The 20,762-nt window shown below is 43.5% G+C and overlaps 1 protein-coding gene across 5 annotated transcripts in view; it reads left to right on the top strand.

The window, feature by feature from the left end:
• Positions 1-20,762, top strand: part of VEGFC (vascular endothelial growth factor C) — a 137,199-nt gene that overhangs the window by 64,063 nt on the left and 52,374 nt on the right. The window contains exon 1 of one of the 5 annotated variants that reach the window (XM_043513475.1): positions 16,123-16,242. The exons of the other annotated variants lie outside the window; for them this stretch is intronic. Coding sequence (XP_043369410.1) covers positions 16,219-16,242 — 24 coding nt within the window. The 5' untranslated portion in view covers positions 16,123-16,218. Of the gene's footprint in view, positions 1-16,122; positions 16,243-20,762 lie in introns of those variants that run through there. 5 annotated transcript variants of the gene reach the window in all.

The raw sequence follows: 20,762 nt of genomic DNA, 5'->3' as shown, positions 1-20,762 counted from the left end.
TAAGGGACAGTCATGTTCTAGTCCTAAATTGTTATAAATACTGGTAATCACTTCTGGTTTCCTTTAAGGGATAAGTAAAGATCACTTTTTTTAAAATTAGAAAAGCCCGGCTTTTGGGGCACAATCCTGCAGCCCTTGACCAGCTCTATTACTGACATTGTTAAAACTCAAAATTTCCATTCCATGCAAAATGCTAACATTTCAAAATTTCATTTTGTCACAAATCTGAACAAAAAGTCAAACTTTTGAGATTCCCCTCAAAATGAAATTTCTGACCAATTTTGTTTCAGAAATATCTAAACAATCTTATCACAGTGCTTCATTTTGATAAGGTTGAAGTACTTCATTTAATTAAGGTTGAAGAGCTTTGTTTCAATTTTTATAATGTATATGTCACAATTACAGGGCTCATGTTCGTGCCTTTACTTTCCTAGAAACCTGCCATTCTCCCTTTCTTAGACCAGGTGCTAAGATACAGCAGCGAGTGTACTAACCAGGCTCATCCCAACAGGGCCAACTGTGTTTAGATACCTGCAGTTCTTCCCATTGGGAGCTTGTGACCAGTGGTGAATCACAAGACAACCTTCTTAAAACAAAATATTGTTTAATCGTAACAGCACGAACAAAGCATGACATAAAAGAAAAGCTTTTGAACACAACAAAAGGCTTACACACAAGTCTATCTTATTTGGAGTCTAACCATCCTCTCAATAGGTCTAACTTGCTCTAAAACATCAGCCTTTAGCGTCTGGGTTCCCATTCTCTGACCCTGTTTATCCAGTCTTATTGTTCTGTGCCTAGTTAAACCACTTTGGGGATCTCAGCATAATCTTGGATGTGGCTCTTCAAAACAGAAGGCTCTTGAGTTGTGTCTTAAGTGTTTGCTAGGAAATGCACAGCAAGAGCCACCCTTCTTTCTGGGTGCATTTCCTGACAACCCTCTGATAAGTTAACTCAGTATATGCCTACAGTAACATCCTTTCAACAATCAGACAAATAGATATAATATATAATAGTAACAAATTATTACAGGCTGCTCAAAACCCATCATAGTAAGATGTACTACAATTGTTGAACCAATAAAGTGGAAGCAAAGTGCCTTGACTTTATCAAAACAAAGTGCTTTGATAATTTATCATTAAAAACTTCAACAAAATAGATACAAAAATGATGATGGACTAGATTCAGCCCTGGGTTCTGCCAGTGTAGCTCAGGAGCCAAAGATTCCCTAATAGTGGAAATTCCATTCACAACCTCTCCTGGCTTCTAGTCAGCAGAAAGTCATCTTATATCTGATACCACTGATGCCCTAGTCACTTTTCCCAAGTCACTTTTTAAAAATTAACATTATAGTAATGAATGCTAAATATGGGCTAGCTTGTGGAGTTACCATGAGTTCTGAGTAAGGTGCAGCATATGCACAAGTCCATGGGGCCGGACGAATTGCATCCGAGAGTGCTGAAGGAATTGGCGGCTGTGATTGCAGAGCCCTTGGCCATTATCTTTGAAAACTCGTGGCGAACGGGGGAAGTCCCGGATGACTGGAAAAAGGCTAATGTAGTGCCCATCTTTAAAAAAGGGAAGAAGGAGGATCCTGGGAACTACAGGCCGGTCAGCCTCACCTCAGTCCCTGGAAAAATCATGGAGCAGGTCCTCAAAGAATCAATCCTGAAGCACTTAGAGGAGAGGAAAGTGATCAGGAACAGTCAGCATGGATTCACCAAGGGAAGGTCATGCCTGACTAATCTAATCGCCTTTTATGATGAGATTACTGGTTCTGTGGATGAAGGGAAAGCAGTGGATGTATTGTTTCTTGACTTTAGCAAAGCTTTTGACACGGTCTCCCACAGCATTCTTGTCAGCAAGTTAAGGAAGTATGGGCTGGATGAATGCACTATAAGGTGGGTAGAAAGCTGGCTAGATTGTCGGGCTCAACGGGTAGTGATCAATGGCTCCATGTCTAGTTGGCAGCCGGTGTCAAGTGGAGTGCCCCAGGGGTCGGTCCTGGGGCCCGTTTTGTTCAATATCTTCATAAATGATCTGGAGGATGGTGTGTATTGCACTCTCAGCAAATTTGCGGATGATACTAAACTGGGAGGAGTGGTAGATACGCTGGAGGGGAGGGATAGGATACAGAAGGACCTAGACAAATTGGAGGATTGGGCCAAAAGAAATCTAATGAGGTTCAATAAGGATAAGTGCAGGGTCCTGCACTTAGGATGGAAGAATCCAATGCACCGCTACAGACTAGGGACCGAATGGCTCGGCAGCAGTTCTGCGGAAAAGGACCTAGGGGTGACAGTGGACGAGAAGCTGGATATGAGTCAGCAGTGTGCCCTTGTTGCCAAGAAGGCCAATGGCATTTTGGGATGTATAAGTAGGGGCATAGCGAGCAGATCGAGGGACGTGATCGTTCCCCTCTATTCGACACTGGTGAGGCCTCATCTGGAGTACTGTGTCCAGTTTTGGGCCCCACACTACAGGAAGGATGTGGATAAATTGGAAAGAGTACAACGAAGGGCAACGAAAATGATTAGGGGTCTAGAGCACATGACTTATGAGGAGAGGCTGAGGGAGCTGGGATTGTTTAGTCTGCAGAAGAGAAGAATGAGGGGGGATTTGATAGCTGCTTTCAACTACCTGAAAGGGGGTTTCAAAGAGGATGGCTCTAGACTGTTCTCAATGGTAGCAGATGACAGAACGAGGAGTAATGGTCTCAAGTTGCAATGGGGGAGGTTTAGATTGGATATTAGGAAAAACTTTTTCACTAAGAGGGTGGTGAAACACTGGAATGCGTTACCTAGGGAGGTGGTAGAATCTCCTTCCTTAGAGGTTTTTAAGGTCAGGCTTGACAAAGCCCTGGCTGGGATGATTTAACTGGGACTTGGTCCTGCTTTGAGCAGGGGGTTGGACTAGATGACCTTCTGGGGTCCCTTCCAACCCTGATATTCTATGATTCTATGATTCTATGATATAGTTGTACAAACCAAATTGTGACTTTGAGTCACAATTTTATCCCTGGATCGCCCTTGCTCCAGAAGTCTCCCTTTGGGTCCAATAAGTTGTGCCAGCCCTTTACGTGGCACAAGTTATTTCTTTCTTTGTACCGGCTAAGCTGTATTGTGGTATATTGGGGAGGCAGCCAAGGTTCTCGTCCACATGTGCAGAAAGGGGATAGCAGCCCCATGGCAGCTTCTGTCTCTTTCACGCTGTGACATGCAATGTGGATAGCCTACACAAAGAGAGTGGGATGGTGCTTTAAATCCACTTACTTCTCTGTGCAGGTGCATAGTATGAACCACTGATTGACCCTCTGAATGTGTACAGATGATGTAGACTAATCCAGGGGTAGGCAAACTACAGCCTGGGGGCTGAATCCGACCCTCCAGACATTTTAATCTGGCCCTCAAGCTCCCACGAGGCAGCAGAATCCAGGGCTCGCTCCACTCTGGCACTCCTGCCGGGGAGCAGGGTCGGGGGCTTGTCCCACTCCGCACGGCTCCTGGAAGTAGCATCATGTCCCCCCTCCGGCTCCTACACACAGGGGAAGCCAGGGGGTTCCACGCACTGCCCTGCCCAAAGTGCTGCCCCCGCCACTCCCATTGACCGGCAACTGTGGCCAATGGGAGCTGCAGGGACGGCGCCTGTTGATAGGGCAGCATGCAGTCAGCTGGCTGCGCCTCCACTTAGGAGCCGCAGGGGGGACATGCCACTGTCTCTGGGAACTGCTTGAGGTAAGGGCTGCCCAGAGCCAGCACCCCTGACCCCCTCCCATATTCTAACCCCTTCCCCAGCCCTGATCCCCCTCCTGCCCTCTGAACCTCTCCATCCCAGCCTGGAGCAACCTTCTGCACCCCCAGCCCCTCATCCCCAGCCCTACTCCAGAGCCCACACCTCCAGCCGGAGCCCTCAACTCCCCTGTACCCCAAACCCCTGCCCCAGCCCAGAGCTTGCACCCCCAGCTGGAGCCCGTACCCCCCTCACACACCCCAACACCCAATTTTGTGAGCATTCATGGCCCGCCATACAATTTCCATACCCAGATGTGGCCCTCGGTCCAAAAAGTTTGCCCTCCCCTGGACTAATCAGACAACCAAGAGAAGAATTGAAATATATCTTTCCAACTCAGACTTTTCCACTATTTTTAAATATTCTTAGAACATTAGTTTAATGCAATTAGTTACATTTAATAATTTGCCTTTAATCAAATTTCTTCTTCTTTTGTTTTGTGCTCCCTTCATTATCAATATTCTCCTTAGATGCTTGAAATTAAAACTTCTTTTCCTATTGTGCCACTGTATATGGAAAACTTTACTTTTTTTTTTCTTTGCTTCAGTACGTAGTTTATATTATTCACTTTCTTCTTGTCATCTGCTTTAGTCTAGTTTTTGGATTATGGTTCGATAGTTAACTTGTGTTTTTCCTCTGCTGACCGGCTGTCTTTGCAGCATCAAAGCAAAAATATTGTAGGGTCAATCTATAAACAGTGGTCCTTATTTTTTGTTTAATTTCTTTGCAACAGATGGTAGATTTACAAAGTCAAAGGAGATCCAAATAATGTTCCTGATCATAACACTTTAAGGCAGGCCAAATTACCCTCCCCCCCCCAAAGTGTTGTTTTGTTTTTAACCAAGGAAAACTAGACACTACTTCAGGTTGGCAAATACCCTGCTGTCTGTGTCCACCACATTCTGTCTACATTCAAATTATCTTTTAATTGTACCTACTTTAAACTAATGAAGAAGCTTTTTATAAAGTGTTTGGGTAAGATCCCAATTTTTGACAACACAAATACGAAAGCTTTTCTAGCTTTTTGTTTCTTAATGGAATCTTCAGAGTCAAAAGTAAAAAGTTGAGGTATCAATGGTATAGTCATATGATTTGTTATTCAGTCCAGTGTGCTTCTGAAGAACACAATAGAGATTTTTTTTAATAAGACTTTTAGCAAGTAGACTCAATCTTGGGCATTTGTATCAAAAAAGAATCAGAAAGTAACATTTTTTACTGGAATATCCATAGAAACTCGAGTTTTTAATAAGTCTTTACATTTCCAATCTCAATTATCATTTGTGAAAAATCATGCTTGGAATTATTTAAAGCAACTGTTTTGTTAATGAATTCAGTGTTATAACTGGACCATTAACTTGTTCTCTAGCTTTTTATGAGATTTTTCTCTATTGGTGAATAATGTTTATAGTTGAAATATTTGTTAGAATAGGCAATGTCACAAGGTAGGTGGTCTTCTAATTAATATTACAGTTCAGATCTGTAAACTCTACAAGGATTGTTTAACAGTTCAGAATTCATGCCCTATTATGTTCAGACATTTGTTTAGGAATAAAGGTCAACATTTGCCTTGAAACACAATTGCTGTCATTTCATGGTCTATGGAAATGATTTTTTTTCAAGAACTGCTTTAAATGTATAATTAGTTGAAGTAATTTCTGTGACCTGTTACTAAATATTTAGACTGTAGCTTACTTCTGTTTGCGCAGAATTTTATTACTAGTAATTCTTAAACAGTTGCCAAAAAAGAAGGTTTCTTAGCAATATGAGGGACATTATAAACAGTAATAAGAGATGAGATGTGTTTAAATATTAACTTCCATCATGAAACATCCGAGTTGTCAAAAATGCAACAACTGAGTTGAGTATAAAACTAAATGTTGTCTAAAACCAGGATTGAATTTTTCTTATGATAAACCTGTTCGAGTTTTTACCTTCAAATCTCAACCAAATTTCCTTTAGTTGCAGAATCATGTAAATAGTTATACAGTACATAGGGTTATCATGTTATTTAAAGTAAAATATTTCAGTGTAGTTTTTCATATTAAGCTAAAAGTCCTAATTTTGGTTTGTTTTTGACCAAAGAGACATATTTCAGGAATATTTTTTTTCAGAATACGCAACTACTAATTAATTATTATTATGTAACGCGGCTGGCAAGGGGCTGACCGCCGGAACCCCCAGCCAGCAGCAGGCTGAGTGGGGCTGGAGGCTGGGACCCCAGTTGGCAGGAGCCGGCGGAACCCCAGACCAGCACCGGGGTCCCAGCCATCGGTCCCACTCAGCCTGCTGCTGGCCTGGGATACCAGCCGCCCGGCCCCCTGCCAGCCAGGTCCTGGCCGCCGGCCCGCTCAGCCCGCTGCTGGCCTGGGGTTCCTTTCACCCAGGCAGGCAGTGGGCTGAGTGGAGCCGGCGGCCAAGACCCCGGCTGGCAGCAGCGTGCCAGTAAAAATCGGCTCGCATGCCACCGGTTGCCAACCCCTGCTCTACAGTTTCAACTTTGGAGAGCTACCAGCGAAACTGTGGGTAGTGCTCCATCATAATCTTTTGATGGATGATCAGAACTCTTATCTTTAACCCTACTAATTACAGTCTGGTATATCCTCACATAGTACATAGTCTGTCCTGAAACTATGTCCAAGAGTGAGTTGGCATGCAGATTGAAATAATGGAATTCTCTTACATATTGTAAATACTTGAGTTCACTATTGAGAACATTGATGGGAAAATGTGAAGCTTCTTGCATTGTGGTCGCCTTTATTGCAGCTGGCCAAATGATAATAGGTTACTCCAGTTTTCAGCATATTAATGGTCCACTTCATGAGCATAGCTATTCACAACATTAATTTGTCTCAATATTTGTTTGCTTTTAGTGGTGGAGCAGTTGGCAGTTGCTAATAGAAATAATGATAATATCAAGGGAATAAATTAAAAATACTTTTTTATATATTTAACACCATTATAAATGCTGGAGGCAAAGCAGGGTTTGGGGTGGAGGCTGACAGCTCGCGACCCCCCATGTAATAACCTCATGACCCCCTCAGGGGTTTAAACCCCCAGTTTGAGAACCGCTGCTCTAAAAGGTACTTAGTTTACATTAACATAGTCTTAGCAGGACTATGTTAGGACTGCATTAACACAAACTAGGTATCTTTTAGAGCACACCAGCAAGTCTACTCAGGTTAGTGAGAGTGCAGCATGTTAGTTAGCATGCTACACCATGTAGACAAACTCTTAATTTCCAAGAGAATAAGATCTTATAAACAAGCCTCTTAATCAAACTCCAGTTTTTACTCCTGTAAGTTGTCTTCCTCAGAAGTTTGTGATTCATTTTAGTTAATAATTACTTATCTGGATCTGAGTACCAAAAAAATGCAGGTTTTACTTTTATAACATATTCAGCTCTGCAGGCTACATAGTTGCCAATAACAATCCAACATCCTGGATGTCTCATTATCAGTTCAGTCCAGGGCACAGCAAAAAGAGAACCCTAGAGATTGCACTATAAAAGATAACCTCATACCTTCTTTGAGTAGTGGCCCATATGGGTGCTCCACTGTAGGTATGTCTGCATTGCTGCGCCTCTGATCAGAAATTTTAGATAGCAGTGTCCATTAGGCCAATGCATGTGCTCTCCCTGTCTCGTGCTTTGCCTCAAGGCTATCCAGTGCTGCTTGGGTGAACTACCCATGGCTTGAGAAGAGCGATCAGCAGTCCAATTCACATTTCAGTTTACATTGTATTTTTGTAGTTGACATAGTCTCTAAGTATAGTTTCCATTTATTCTCCTTTCCCATTTTCTTTTTCTTAAAAAAAACTTTCTCTTATACTTTCATTTTTCTCCCTGTCATTGTTGACACACTTTTTTCTCCCCTTCACTGGGGACCACTCCCTATCATGGGGTATGCCTGGCTCCCTGGGTTCAAACATTGCCTCTCCTGCAGAATGGCAGTACCAATTAGTGACTGACACTCATGCTGTATTCAGTGCCTCGGAGAGGCTCACTGTACACAGAAGTACACCTTCTGCCAAAAGGTCAGGACAAGGAAGAGCCGCGAGCTAAAACTTAAACTCCTAATGATGGATAGTTCCCTCAGACTGGCCTGTGATCCTGTCTTGGGTCTCCTCCTGAACAACAGTCACCCCAAAGATATCTCTCTGGGTACTGACTTGCCGCCAGCAGCAGCAAACCCTAGTGGTACCAAGCATCACTGTGATACTGCAGGACTTTTGTTTATCCAGGAACCTACTGGTAACAGAGATGCCAGAATCTCCAGTATTTGGTACCAATGCTCCAGTTCCAACTACATCCTAATCCCCGGGACACTCACCACCAGCTTCCCTGTCAGTCCCATTCTTCTCCACTGAAGAGGCAGATAGTGAGGAGTATAACAATGTCTCCTTAGCCTCACATCACAGCCTATCTGAGCAAAACATTTGGAGTTTCAACCCACCTGGTATGGACACCTGTAGGTGTCACTACCCATGCCATTTCCTCCACCCCGTGGCCATACTGGGATCCCTGGACAGCCTCCAGGCATCTTCCATCTAGGCCCTCCAGTGTCTCCTAGAGAGATAGAGCAAAGCAATCTCCCTCGGTCTCTCTCGCTAGAGCCCCAGAACTGCAGGAGCAGACGTTTGAGGAGGAGAAGCCTAGATTAGAAAGGGATGTTACCCCTTTCTAACAAGGGTTAGGTAAGGCAAGGCCAGCTCACAAATGTCAACCAGAAATTGCCTTCAGCTTCTCGGGCACATGGCAGCGGGCACATTCATGATATCTCATGTGAGACTACACATGTGGTGCCTACAAGCATGCCTCAGATTAGTATACATGCCAAACAAGGACAGATGAAACGAGCCACTGTCAATGCCTTCCATGGTCAAAGATTCCCTAGAATGGTGGAAAGGATCCAAGGAATATCTGAAGGGATCCCATTTATGCACCTCCACCAGTATTGATACTGACAAGACACATCTCTAATAGGCTGGGAAGCTCACCTGAACAACCATGAGGTTCAGGGCAAATGGTCCCCTATGGAGTCCACACTCCATAACAACCTTTTGGAACTCAGCTGTCAGGAATGCTTGTGCATTTTTTCTACCAATACTCAAGGGCACGCATACAAATAATCATGACAGGCAACATAGTGTGCATGTTTTACATAAATTGACATGGGGGGGCAGTCACCCTCCCTCTGCACAGAAGCAGTAAAACTATGTAATTGGCACATTCACCACAAAGTTCTCATATCAGCCGCTTACTTTCAGAATTACAGAATTATCATGGCAGACAGTCTGCCATAATCATAAATTGGAAATGAACCCGACATATTCAGTTGCTGAGGGACTCCAAGAATAGAATTGTTTGCTACTCACCTGAAGAAGAAATGCTCCTGTTATTGCTCCAGAGCCTGACTGGGGAAACGGTCACTAGGAGACTCTTTCCTTTTTCAATGTAACAGAGAGCTTCTGTACGCCTTTCCTCCATTCCCTCTTATATCAAAGGTCTTATTAAAAATAAAGAGGGAAAAAGCAAAAGTTATACTCATAGTTCTCACCTGGCCAAGACAAATGTGGTACCCCTAACACAGCTTTCAAGGAACCAACACTAATTCCTCTTCAACCAATTCCTCACCTCCTGTCCCAGAATGCTGGACAGACCCTTCATCCCTATTTACAGGCTCTCTGGCTCAAGGCTTGGCTCCTCTATGGTTCCAATGCATAGAGAATTTCTGCTCTGAGGTCAAAGAAGTGCTATTATACAGCAGAAAATAAATGTCTCGTCACACTTAAGTTTAAACGTGGCAAAGATTCCAAATCTATTATAATTCCAAACAAATTAACCCAGCATCTTCCACCCTTCCCCTAATTCTAGACTACATACTAGATCATAAGAAGGGACTATCTCTTAGTTCACTAAAAGTACACCTTGCAGCCATAACAACCTTCAACGAACAGACAGATGGATATTCAGTATTCGCCCATCCAACAACAAAGAGATTCCTCAAGGGCATGGGAAACCTCTTCCCACAAACCAGATGCTCCATGCCAAAATAGGACCTTAATTTAGTTCTCAGGAGCCTAACGAGGTCACCTTTCGGACCCACGACTATGTACTTGCTTACATATCTATCCATGAAGACAGCATATCTAGTGGCCATCACCTCCTCACGGAAAATAGGTGAAATAGCTGCACTAATGGCACACACCCCTTCACAATTTTCTTTAAAGACAAAGTCACACTGAGACCATGCCCAAAGTTCCTCCCCATAGTGGCCTCATCCTTCCATGTGAACCAACTCCTTCACTTTTCACCTTCTTCCTAAAGCCTCACCGGGACAACAGGGAGGCAATATTACATAGGATTGATGTTAGAAGAGCTTTGTCCTGTCCAAATAAAATGCCAAAGGACTTTAGGCCTTGTCTACACTACGAAATTAGGTCGAATTTATAGAAGTAGGTTTTGTAGAAAGCGTTTTTATACAGTCGAGTGTGTGTGTCCCCATACAAATGCTCTAAGTGCATGTAGTCAGCGGAGTGTGTCCACAGCACCGAGGCAACCGTTGTCTTCTGGAGTGTGGCACTGTGGGTAGCTATCCCACAGTTCCTGCAGTCTCTGCCACCCATTTGAATTCTGGGTAGAAATCCCAGTGCCTGATGGGGCTAAAACATTGTCGCAGGTGGTTCTGGGTACATATTGTCAGGCCCACCCTCCCTCCGTGAAAGCAAGGGCAGACAATTGTTTTGCGCCTTTTTTCTTGAGTTACCTGTACAGACGCCATACCACGGCAAGCATGGAGCCCGCTCAGCTAACCATCACTGTATGTCTCCTGGGTGCTGGCAGACACAGTATTGCATTGCTACACAGCAGCAGTTTATTGCCTTTTGGCAGGAGACAGTGCATTATGACTGGTAGCCGTCATCGACATAGTCCTGGGTGCTCTTTTAACCAACCTCTATGAGGTCAGGGGTGCCTGGGCAAACATGGGAGTGACTCAGCCAGGTCATTTCTCTTTTAAGTTTCATCTCATGGCTATTCAGTCCTACTGCACCGTCTTCTGCTGAGCACCCAGGAGATGATGATGACTAGCGGTCGTATTGCACAGTCTGCTGCCAGCAAGATGTATAAAGATAGATGAAGTGGATCAAAACAACAAACAGACCAGATTCGTTTTGTATTCATTTTCTCCTTCCTCCCTCTGTGAAATCAACGGCCTGCTAAACCCAGTTTTGAGTTCTATCCTTGAGGTTTTGAGTTCTATCCTTGAGGGGGCCATTCTGTTTCTCGCAAAGCCACCCTCTTTGTTGATTTTAATTCCCTGTAAGCCAACCCTGTAAGCCATGTTGTCAGTCGCTCCTCCCTCCGCCAGTGCAATGGCAAACGATCGTTTTGCGCCCTTTTCCCTGGATTGCCCGAGCAGGAGCAGATGCTGTAGCACAGCAAGCATGGAGCCCGTTCAGCTCACCATAGCAGTTATGACCATTGTAAACACCTCGCGCATTATCGTGCAGTGTATGCAGAACCAGTACCTGAAAAACCAGGCGAGGAGGCGACAGCAGCGCGGTGATGAGGGCATGAACAAACTTTTCTCTAAAACCACGTTCCCCTGCAATTTGGCGATCATGGTGTTAATGGGGCAGGCTCATGCCATGGAACGCCAATTCTGGGCCCGGGAAACAAGCACAGAGTGGTGGGACCACATAGTGTTGCAGGTCTGGGATGATTCCCAGTTGCTCCGAAACTTTTGCATGCATAAGGGCACTTTCATGGAACTTTGTGACTTGCTTTCCCCTGCCCTGAAGAACAACAATACCAAGATGAGAGCAGCCCTCACAGTTCCCAAGTGAGTGGCAATAGCCCTGTGGAAGTTTGCAACGCCAGACAGCTACCGGTCAGTCGGTAATCAATTTGGAGTGGGCAAATCTACTGTGGGGGTTGCTGTGATGCAAGTAGCCAATGCAATCATTGAGCTGCTGCTATCAAATGTAGTGACTCTGGGAAATGTGCAGGTCATAGTGGATAGCTTCGCTGCAATGGGCTTCCCTAACTTTGGTTTAAGTACTGGCTGCCCTGGTGCTCCAGTGCCAAGATAGGGGTACATTTCAATGGAGCTGCAAGCACTGGTGGATCACAAGGGACGTTTCACCAACATCAACCTGGGATGGCCAGGAAAGGTTCATGACTCTTGGGTCTTCAGGAACTCTGGTCTGTTTAAATGGCTGCAGGAAAGGATTTACTTCCCAGACCAGAAAATAACTGTTGGGGATGTTGAAATGCCAATAGTTATCCTTGGGGACCCAGCCTACCCCTCATGAAGCCATACACCGGCATCCTGGACAGTAGTCAGGAGCTGTTCAACTATAGGCTGAGTAAGTGCAGAATGGTGGTAGAGTGTGCATTTGGACGTTAAAAGGGTTGCTGGCGCAGTTTACTGATTTCCTCAGACCTCAGCGAAACCAATATTCCCATTGTTATTGCTGCTTGCTGTGTGCTCCACAATCTTTGTGAGAGTAAGGGGGAGATGTTTGTGGTGGGGTGCGAGGTTGATGCAAATCGCCTGGCCGCTGAATACGCGCAGCCAGACACCAGGGCAGTTAGAAGAGCACAGCAGGAAGCGGTGCACATCAGAGAAGCTTTGAAAAACAGTTTCATGACTGGCCAGGGTACTGTGTGACACTTCTGTTTGTTTCTCCTTGATGAAAACCCACCCCCTTGGTTGACTCTAATTCCCTGTAAGCCTCCCACCTTCAATCACAGCTTGCTTGCAAAGGAAATAAAGTCACTATCATTTAAAAAACATGTATTCTTTATTAATTGATTATAAAAATAGATAGATAACTCACAAGGTACCCCGGGTGGGATGTGGGAGGAGGGTAGAAGGGAAGGAAAAAACTTTAAAACTTGTTGAATGCCAGCCTTCTCTTGCTTGGGCTGTCCACTGGGGTGGAATGCTTGGGTGCCCGGAGCCTCCTCACCCCCAGCCCCCCGCTTTCTTGGGCGTCTGGGTGAGGAGGCTATGGAACTTGGGGAGGAGGGAGGGCAGTTAAACGGGCTGCAGTAGCAGTCTGTGATCCTGCTACCGTTCATGAACCTCCACCAGACGCCGGAGCATGTCCGTGTGATCCCACAGTAGCCCCAGCATTTCCTCATGCCTCCTCTGATCTTCCTGCTGCCACCTCTCCTCACGTTCATCAGCCACTGTCCTGTACTCTACTATTGTGTCCCTCCACACAGCTCTGTCAGTGCCGGATGACTGTATGAGCTCATAGAACATGTCATCGCGTGTGCATTTTTTTTAGCCGCCTTATCTGAGATAGCCTTTGGGACGGAGGAGAGAGGCTTGAAACATTTGCAGCTGCGGAAGGAAAAAAAGGGAGTGAAGTATTTAAAAAGATACATTTTGCAGAACAATGGTTATACTCTTTCACGGTGAACAACACTATTCACATTACATAGCACATATGATTTTGGTACAAGGTCGCATTTTGCATCTTATATTGAGTGCCTGTGGCTTTGGTGTTCGAGATCACTCACTCAGTGCCAGGCAACAGAATTCGGCTTGCAGGCGGCCATGGTAAGCCATAGTCTTTTGGCTTCTGCAACCTTCATAACAGCTGACCCCTCCTTTCCCATACCAAACAAAGCCCATTGAGTTGGCCATTTAGTGCTGCAGTTTTCCTGTTAACGTGCAGCAGCAGAAACCAAACTAACCTCCTCCCCCCATCCAATTCTCTGGGATGATTACTTTTCCCCTCCCCCCACTGCCTGGCTGATACCAGGGAAGATCCCTGCTAGCCAAACGTGAACAGCTCAGCGCCAATGGTCCCCCCTCCCACCGCGTGGCTAACTGCGGGGAGGATTTCTTTTCAGCCACAGGCAAACAGCCCAGTAGGAACGGGCACTTCTGAATGTCCCCTTAATCAAATTCCCCTATTTAAACCAGGTTACCATGAATGATATCACTCTCCTGAGGATAACGCAGAGAGATAAAGGATGGGTGTTGCTTGAATGCCAGCAAACACTGGAACCATACGCTGCCAGGCTTTGTCATGCAATGATACCAGATTACTTGCTACTAGCATGGCGTGGTAAAGTGTCCTACCATGGAGGATGGAATAAGGCTGCTCTCCCCAGAAACCTTCTGCAAAGGCTTTTAGAGTACCTCCAGGAGAGCTTCATGGAGACGTCCCTGGAGGATTTCCGCTCCATCCCCAGTCACGTTAATAGACTTTTCCAGTAGCAGTACTGGCCACAAATGCATCCCAAGTCCTCAGGGCTACTTAATAATTAAAAAACGCTTGCTTTTATAACATGTATTATATTTAAAAAGGTACACTCACCAGAGGTCCCTTCTCTGGCTTCGTTGGGTTGGGAGGGTATTTCAGTCAAGATGATAAAAAGATCCTGGCTGTCGGGGAGAACGGTGTGCTGTGTGCTCTCCCCAAGCTCCTCCTCCTCCGCCTCATCTTCCCCATCTGCAAAATCCTCAGCCATGGGGGAGAGTACCCCATCATCAGAGTCCACGGACAGAGGTGGCGTAGTGGTGGCGCCCCCCCCCCAGAATTGCATGCAGCTCAGCGTAGAAGCAGCATGTCTGGGGCTCTGTCCCGGAGCGTCTGTTTGATTCTTTGGTTTTCTGGTACGCTTGTCTGAGCTCCTTAAGTTTCACGCGGCACTGTGTTGCGTCCCTGATGTAGCCTCTGTCCCTCCTGGCCTCTGAGATTTTTTGAAATGTTTTGGCATTTTGTCTTTTGGAACGTAGTTTTGATATCACGGATTCCTCTCCCCATACAGCGATCAGATCCAGTACCTCCTGTTCGGTCCATGCTGGAGCTCTTTTTCAATTCTGGGACATAGGGACTGCATGGTCACCTGTGCTGATGAGCTCGCCTGGCCAAACAGGAAATGAGATTCAAAATTTTCCCAGGGCTTTTCCTGTACACCTGGCTAGTGCATCCGGGTTCAGAGTGCTGTCCAGAGCGATCACAATGGTGCACTGTGGGATAGCTCCCGGAGGCCAATACCTTCGAATTGCGTCCACACTAACCCTAATTCGAAATGGCGATGTCGATTTCAGCACTAATCCCTTTGTTGGGGAAGAGTATAAAAATCGGTTTTAGGAGCCCTTTATGTAAAAAAAAATGGCTTCATTGTGTGGACGAGTGCAGGGTTAATTTGGATTTAACGCTGCTAAATCTGACGTAAACTCGTAGTGTAGACCAGGCCTTAGGAAATCTCGTAAACTGATCCTATCCTTTATAGAGCCAAGGGCTCTGCAGTATCAGTTCACAGACTCTCAAAATGGGTCTCAACTGTATTAACTATTGTTATTATGCCTGTAATCTGCAACCTCCATCCGGAGTCCGCACATATTCCATGAGATCCGTTTCCACCTCTGTGTCATTTGTTAGAAATGTCCCCATCTCAGAATTATGCAGTGCAGCAACTTGGGCGTTTACTCATACCTTCACAGAACATGATGCACTTACACAACACTCAGCTTCCATCTTCATCTGCACAGTGTTGACGTCATTACTAGGCTCGACTCTGAAAACCCAGTCCTCCATCAGGGATACTGCTGTGAAGTCACCTCCAACGGAGCAACTATAGGAACACTACTCCAAAAAGAAGAGGGAGTTACTCACCTTATGCAGTAACAATGGTTTTTCGAGATGTGTCCCCCTATGGGTGCTCCACAACCCGCCCTCTTCCCTCTATTTTGGAGTTCTCAATATGGAGCTCTGCAATAGAGAAGGAACTGAGTGATTTGCCCGTTCAGCGTTAGATAGCCTCGAGGCAAGGCATGAGACCAGGAGAGTGCATGTGCGGGCCGAACAGATGCTGCTATCTAAAATCTTCAGTCAGAGGCGTAGGGATACAGACACACCTTTCACGGAGCACCCATGGGGGATACAACTCGAAGAACCATCATTACTGCAAAAAGTAAGTAACTCCCTCCATCCTCCTAGAGCCCTCTGCAGCTTTTGGCATAGTGGACCACAAGACACTGTTAGCCATCTTTCAGAGTAGCAGCCGTGTTAGTCTGTATTCGCAAAAAGAAAAGGAGTACTTGTGGCACCTTAGAGACTAACAAATTTATTAGAGCATAAGCTTTCGTGAGCTACAGCTCACTGCATCCGATGAAGTGAGCTGTAGCTCACGAAAGCTTATGCTCTAATAAATTTGTTAGTCTCTAAGGTGCCACAAGTACTCCTTTTCTTTTTGTTAGCCATCTGTGTGGCATAGCAAGAGTAGATAGCACAGCACTACAGTGATTCCCATCTTTCCTGTCTAGCAGAACACCGAGAATGGTGATGGATAACTGCTCTTCCTTTCCAATGGGCAGACCTGCAAGATCCCAGAGGGATCCTCCCTATCTCCCATTATTTTCTACAACTACATTAAACCATTTGGAGAGGTAGTGAAATACAATGGATTCAGCTGGCAAGAATATGGTAATGATGCTTATCTGTGTGTATCATTCTCCACTGATGCAATTATGTTCACTATTAAGATGTCAAAATGAGATCAACTGTTGAATGCAGAGCAGCTGACTTAAACTCTACATGGAGAAGGCCAAAGTGTTGCTTTGAAGAACTAACTGGGTCACTTTTCCCCATTTTCTATTGAAGGCATATAGCTCCCATCCATCAAGGTGGTGTAAAGCCTTGGGGTCCTGTTTTGACTCATAACTAAGCTGACATATGGATTTCACTGGGCATCCAAAAATGCCTTCTTTCACCTCCAGCTTGCTAGGAAACTTTACCGCTTTCTCCTAAATAAGGACCTGGCCAAAGTGATCCATGCACTTATGACCTCCAGATGGGATTACTGTAATTCACTGTATCTGAAGCTGAATGTGAAAATAATGCATAGATCCAGCTGATACAGAACATGGCTGCCCCCTTGTCCATGGTTTACGCTGCCATGAGCAGTTAAAGCCCATGCTCTGGTCTCTGCACTGATTCCCAGTTTATTTCTGATACTAGTTTAAGGGCTTGGTTCTAATCATCAAATCAATTAATAAATCAAGGCCTATTTACATTAAAGAATTAATTTTGTTCTGTGAACATCCCTGACAGTTGCATTGCTTTAGAACAGTGCAAATCACAAAGACCAGACAAAAGTGCCTGAGGGCTGGGACAAAGCAGCCGCAGTCAAGGGGGTCAATATGGGAGGAACTTCCAGACAGGTGAAACGAATCCAGAGACTGACCATCTTTAGGAAATGCTGCAGAACCTATCTTCTTAATGAAGGCTTTCCAGCATGCCCAGTATGACACTCACAACACTGATATTCCTTCTACCTCCATCCACAAATAGATCAACCAAACAGAAACTAACAGTAACAAAAAATTACCCCAAGCAGAGTTTTTACCCTGAAAAGGGAGAAGAGACAGAAATTCTGTGAAGTCCACTAGGGACTACATTGCTGCCAATCGATTTTACTTGAGAGATGCTCAGATACTGCACTAATGGGGAGATGATATAACACCCGGAAATTTTAGGATTGCATCATTATTGCTTTCTTACTGGAAATCCCTTCTCATAGCCTCCAGCTCTCTCCGGTGAGAATGTATAGTTTAGCTAACATCTAGGAAAATTTAAAATTTTGTTTCCTTGAAATGTTAGGTCTTTTTTCCCCTAGCTGTAACTAAGAGTCTGTCTGTCTCTGTAATCTAAAATTGTAGCAATACTGTAATTGTATTTTCTTGTGTAGCAGACCATTTGGCAGGACTACTATAGAATTTAGCTACTTCAGTTATCTTGTGCTTCCAAATCAATATGGAAGGAATTTGCTTCAGGACTTTTCTTTTTTGTAGGAATTCCAAGGGTTTAGGTATTTTCCACACACACATTTGGTTTCCCATCTTTTTTTATAAGCTGTCACACACTGTGCAGTATTTTACAAGAGTGGATTCAATTCTTCCACTCACTGTTTGGTCACATTATCCAGTCACCCTTCTATCTTGGTAACATATTCATCAAGAGAAATTATTCTTATAAATAAAATATCAAGTTTGTCTCCCATAAAAGACTTTGTGTGAGTCCATCTGTATTGGTAACTAATGATTCTCAGATAGAACTTTTCTTGTTTACTGAAGTAGGGGCGGAAAAAGATGGCTGCTGCAATGAGTCCTACATTGAGAAAAACTGAAATACATAGGTTTCAAAGTGATTCACTAAGGAGGGGGGAAACGGAAGTACTGAGAAGTTAAGTTGCTTGCCCAAGATTACTTAAAACACCTGCATGTGGGATATATACATACTTCTCTGTCAAAGTTATTTGATCCAAACATTCACCCTAAAGGCACTGTTGGATAATTAGAATAACATGAAGCAACAGAAAGCCATAACTTCAGACAATACCTAAATTAAAATATTACAGGTGATAAAATGATTTATTGGTAAATATTGACAGAAAGCATTACTGTCAATAATAGGTTAATAAACAAAAGAAGTTTACAGGATGTCATTTTCAAAGCCATATTTTAAATATGATTTGAATAAATCTAGTTATGGTAAAATCTCAGTCTACAATGTTGCATACAGGAGTACAAATTCAGTTCTCATTTAGTCATAGATTCATAAATTCACAGATACTAAGGTCAGAAGGGACCATTCTGATCATCTAGTCTGACCTCCTGCACAGCGCAGGCCACAGAATCTCACCCACCCACTCCTACGAAAAACCTCATCTATGTCTGAGCTATTGAAGTCCTCAAATCATGGTTTAAAGACTTCAAGGAGCAGAGAAGCCTCCCTCAAGTGACCCGTGCCCCATGGTACAGAGGAAGGCGAAAAACCTCCAGGGCCTCTCCAATCTGCCCTGGAGGAAAATTCCTTCCCGACCCCAAATATGGCAATCAGCTAAACCCTGAGCATATGGGCAAGATTCACCAGCCAGATACTACAGAAAATTCTTTCCTGGGTAACTCAGATCCTATCCATCTAATATCCCATCTCAGGGGATTAGTCCTATTTATCCTGAATATTTAAAGATCAATTACTTACCAAAATCACATTATCCCATCATACCATCTCCTCCATAAACTTATCAAGTAGAATCTTAAAACCAGATAGATCTTTTGCCCCCACTGCTTCCCTTGGAAGGCTATTCCAAAACTTCACTCCTCTGATGGTTAGAAACCTTTGTCTAATTTCAAGTCTAAACTTCCTGGTGGACAGTTTATACCCATTTGTTCTTGTGTCCACATTGGTGCTGAGCTGAAATAATTCCTCTCCCTCTCCTGTATTTATCCCTCTGATATATTTAGAGAGAGCAATCATATCTCCCCTCAACCTTCTTTTAGTTAGGCTAAACAAGCCAAGCTCCTTGAGTCTCCTTTCATAAGACAAGTTTTCCATTCCTCGGATCATCCTAGTAGACCTTCTCTGTACCTGCTCCAGTTTGAATTCATCCTTTTTAAACATGGGAGACCAGAACTGCACACAGTATTCCAGGTGAGGTCTCACTAGTGCCTTGTATAACGGTACTAAAACCTCCTTATCCCTACTGGAAATACCTCTCCTGATGCATCCCAAAACCGCATTAGCTTTTTTCACAGACATATCACATTGGCAGCTCATAGTCATCCTATGGTCAACCAATACTCTAAGGTCCTTCTCCTCTTCTGTTACTTCTAATTGATGCGTCCCCAACTTATAACTAAAATTCTTGTTATTAATCCCTAAATGCATAACCTTACACTTCTCACTATTAAATTTCATCCTATTACTATTACTCCAGTTTACAAGGTCATCCAGCTCCTCCTGTATAATATCCCGATCCTTCTCTGAATTGGCAATACCTCCCAGCTTTGTATCATCTGCAAACTTTATTAGTACACTCCCACTTTTTGTGCCAAGATCAGTAATAAAAAGATTAAATAAGATTGGTCCCAAAACTGATCCCTGAGGAACTAGTCAGTCTTAACTGCACGGTAAATTTAGATCAGATTTACACTGGTAAATCGGAGTAGAATTTGTCTCAGGGTCATAAACTGGGGGTCAGTGTTCTGAGGAGAACTGAGATCTGTCTGGATTAAGCACTGTGACAACACTTCTTCAGTTTGTTAATGCTTCTTTATATCACTTATATAGCTAAATTTAAAACAGATTCTGGTTTTGGTGATTGATAATTTTCTATCCTCAGAATTAGACTACATCTAGACCGTGATGAAAACAGCACCTTATGAGAAAATAATACATAATTATAAAATAATCCAGATATCTTTCAAGGGCATTTAGATGCTATTATAGATTACCTTCACAGATTATAATAACTCTTCAGTAGAGTTGGCTGAAAATTTTCTAGTGGAACAGTTTGCTTTCAGGAATTGCCTACCTATTTTGTCAAAAATTTTGATGGGAAATTATTGAAATGTTTTGTTTTGATAAGGTGAAAACATTTTGTTTTGATTTTATCATTTTGACTTGTGAGGTGTGTGTGTGTATGACAAAATTATTAAATTTAAACAAAACATTTTGACCTTATTGAAACAAAATGTTCAGTTCATTTCAATGTTGCCAAAACAAAATATTTCAGAACTTTCATTTTGCAATAAATTTAAAAATTTCCAATGTTTGTTCTTATTAGGTACAAAATAAATTTCAAAATATCAGAATTTCCTGTGGAAGGGAAATCCTGTTTCCCGACCAGCTGTATTCTTCAGATACTTAATTATGTAGAATAGGTAAACCACGCAGATAAATTAAATAAATGAGGATAAGAATAGTTTCATGCAGGATTATCAACTATCTCATTTTTGTTTGTTTGTTTTGTTTTAAACTAAAGGATTTGTGTACTTTTTCATTTAGAAATAAAACTTTTGCAGGCTTTTTCATTTTGTTTCATCCTCTCTTTATCTGATGTTATATCCTTCTTCCTGTGTGTCAGAATTTCACTCTCTTTCTTCAGATCCCTTCTCAAATTCATTTATTTTGCTTTTCTTTCCACCTTTCACCTCTATTCA

Source organism: Dermochelys coriacea, chromosome 4, assembly GCF_009764565.3.
Source record: "Dermochelys coriacea isolate rDerCor1 chromosome 4, rDerCor1.pri.v4, whole genome shotgun sequence".
In the NCBI taxonomy this organism is placed as follows: Eukaryota; Metazoa; Chordata; order Testudines; family Dermochelyidae; genus Dermochelys; species Dermochelys coriacea.
Note: the sequence above shows the minus strand (reverse complement) of the source record. Positions and strands in the feature narration are given on the sequence as shown.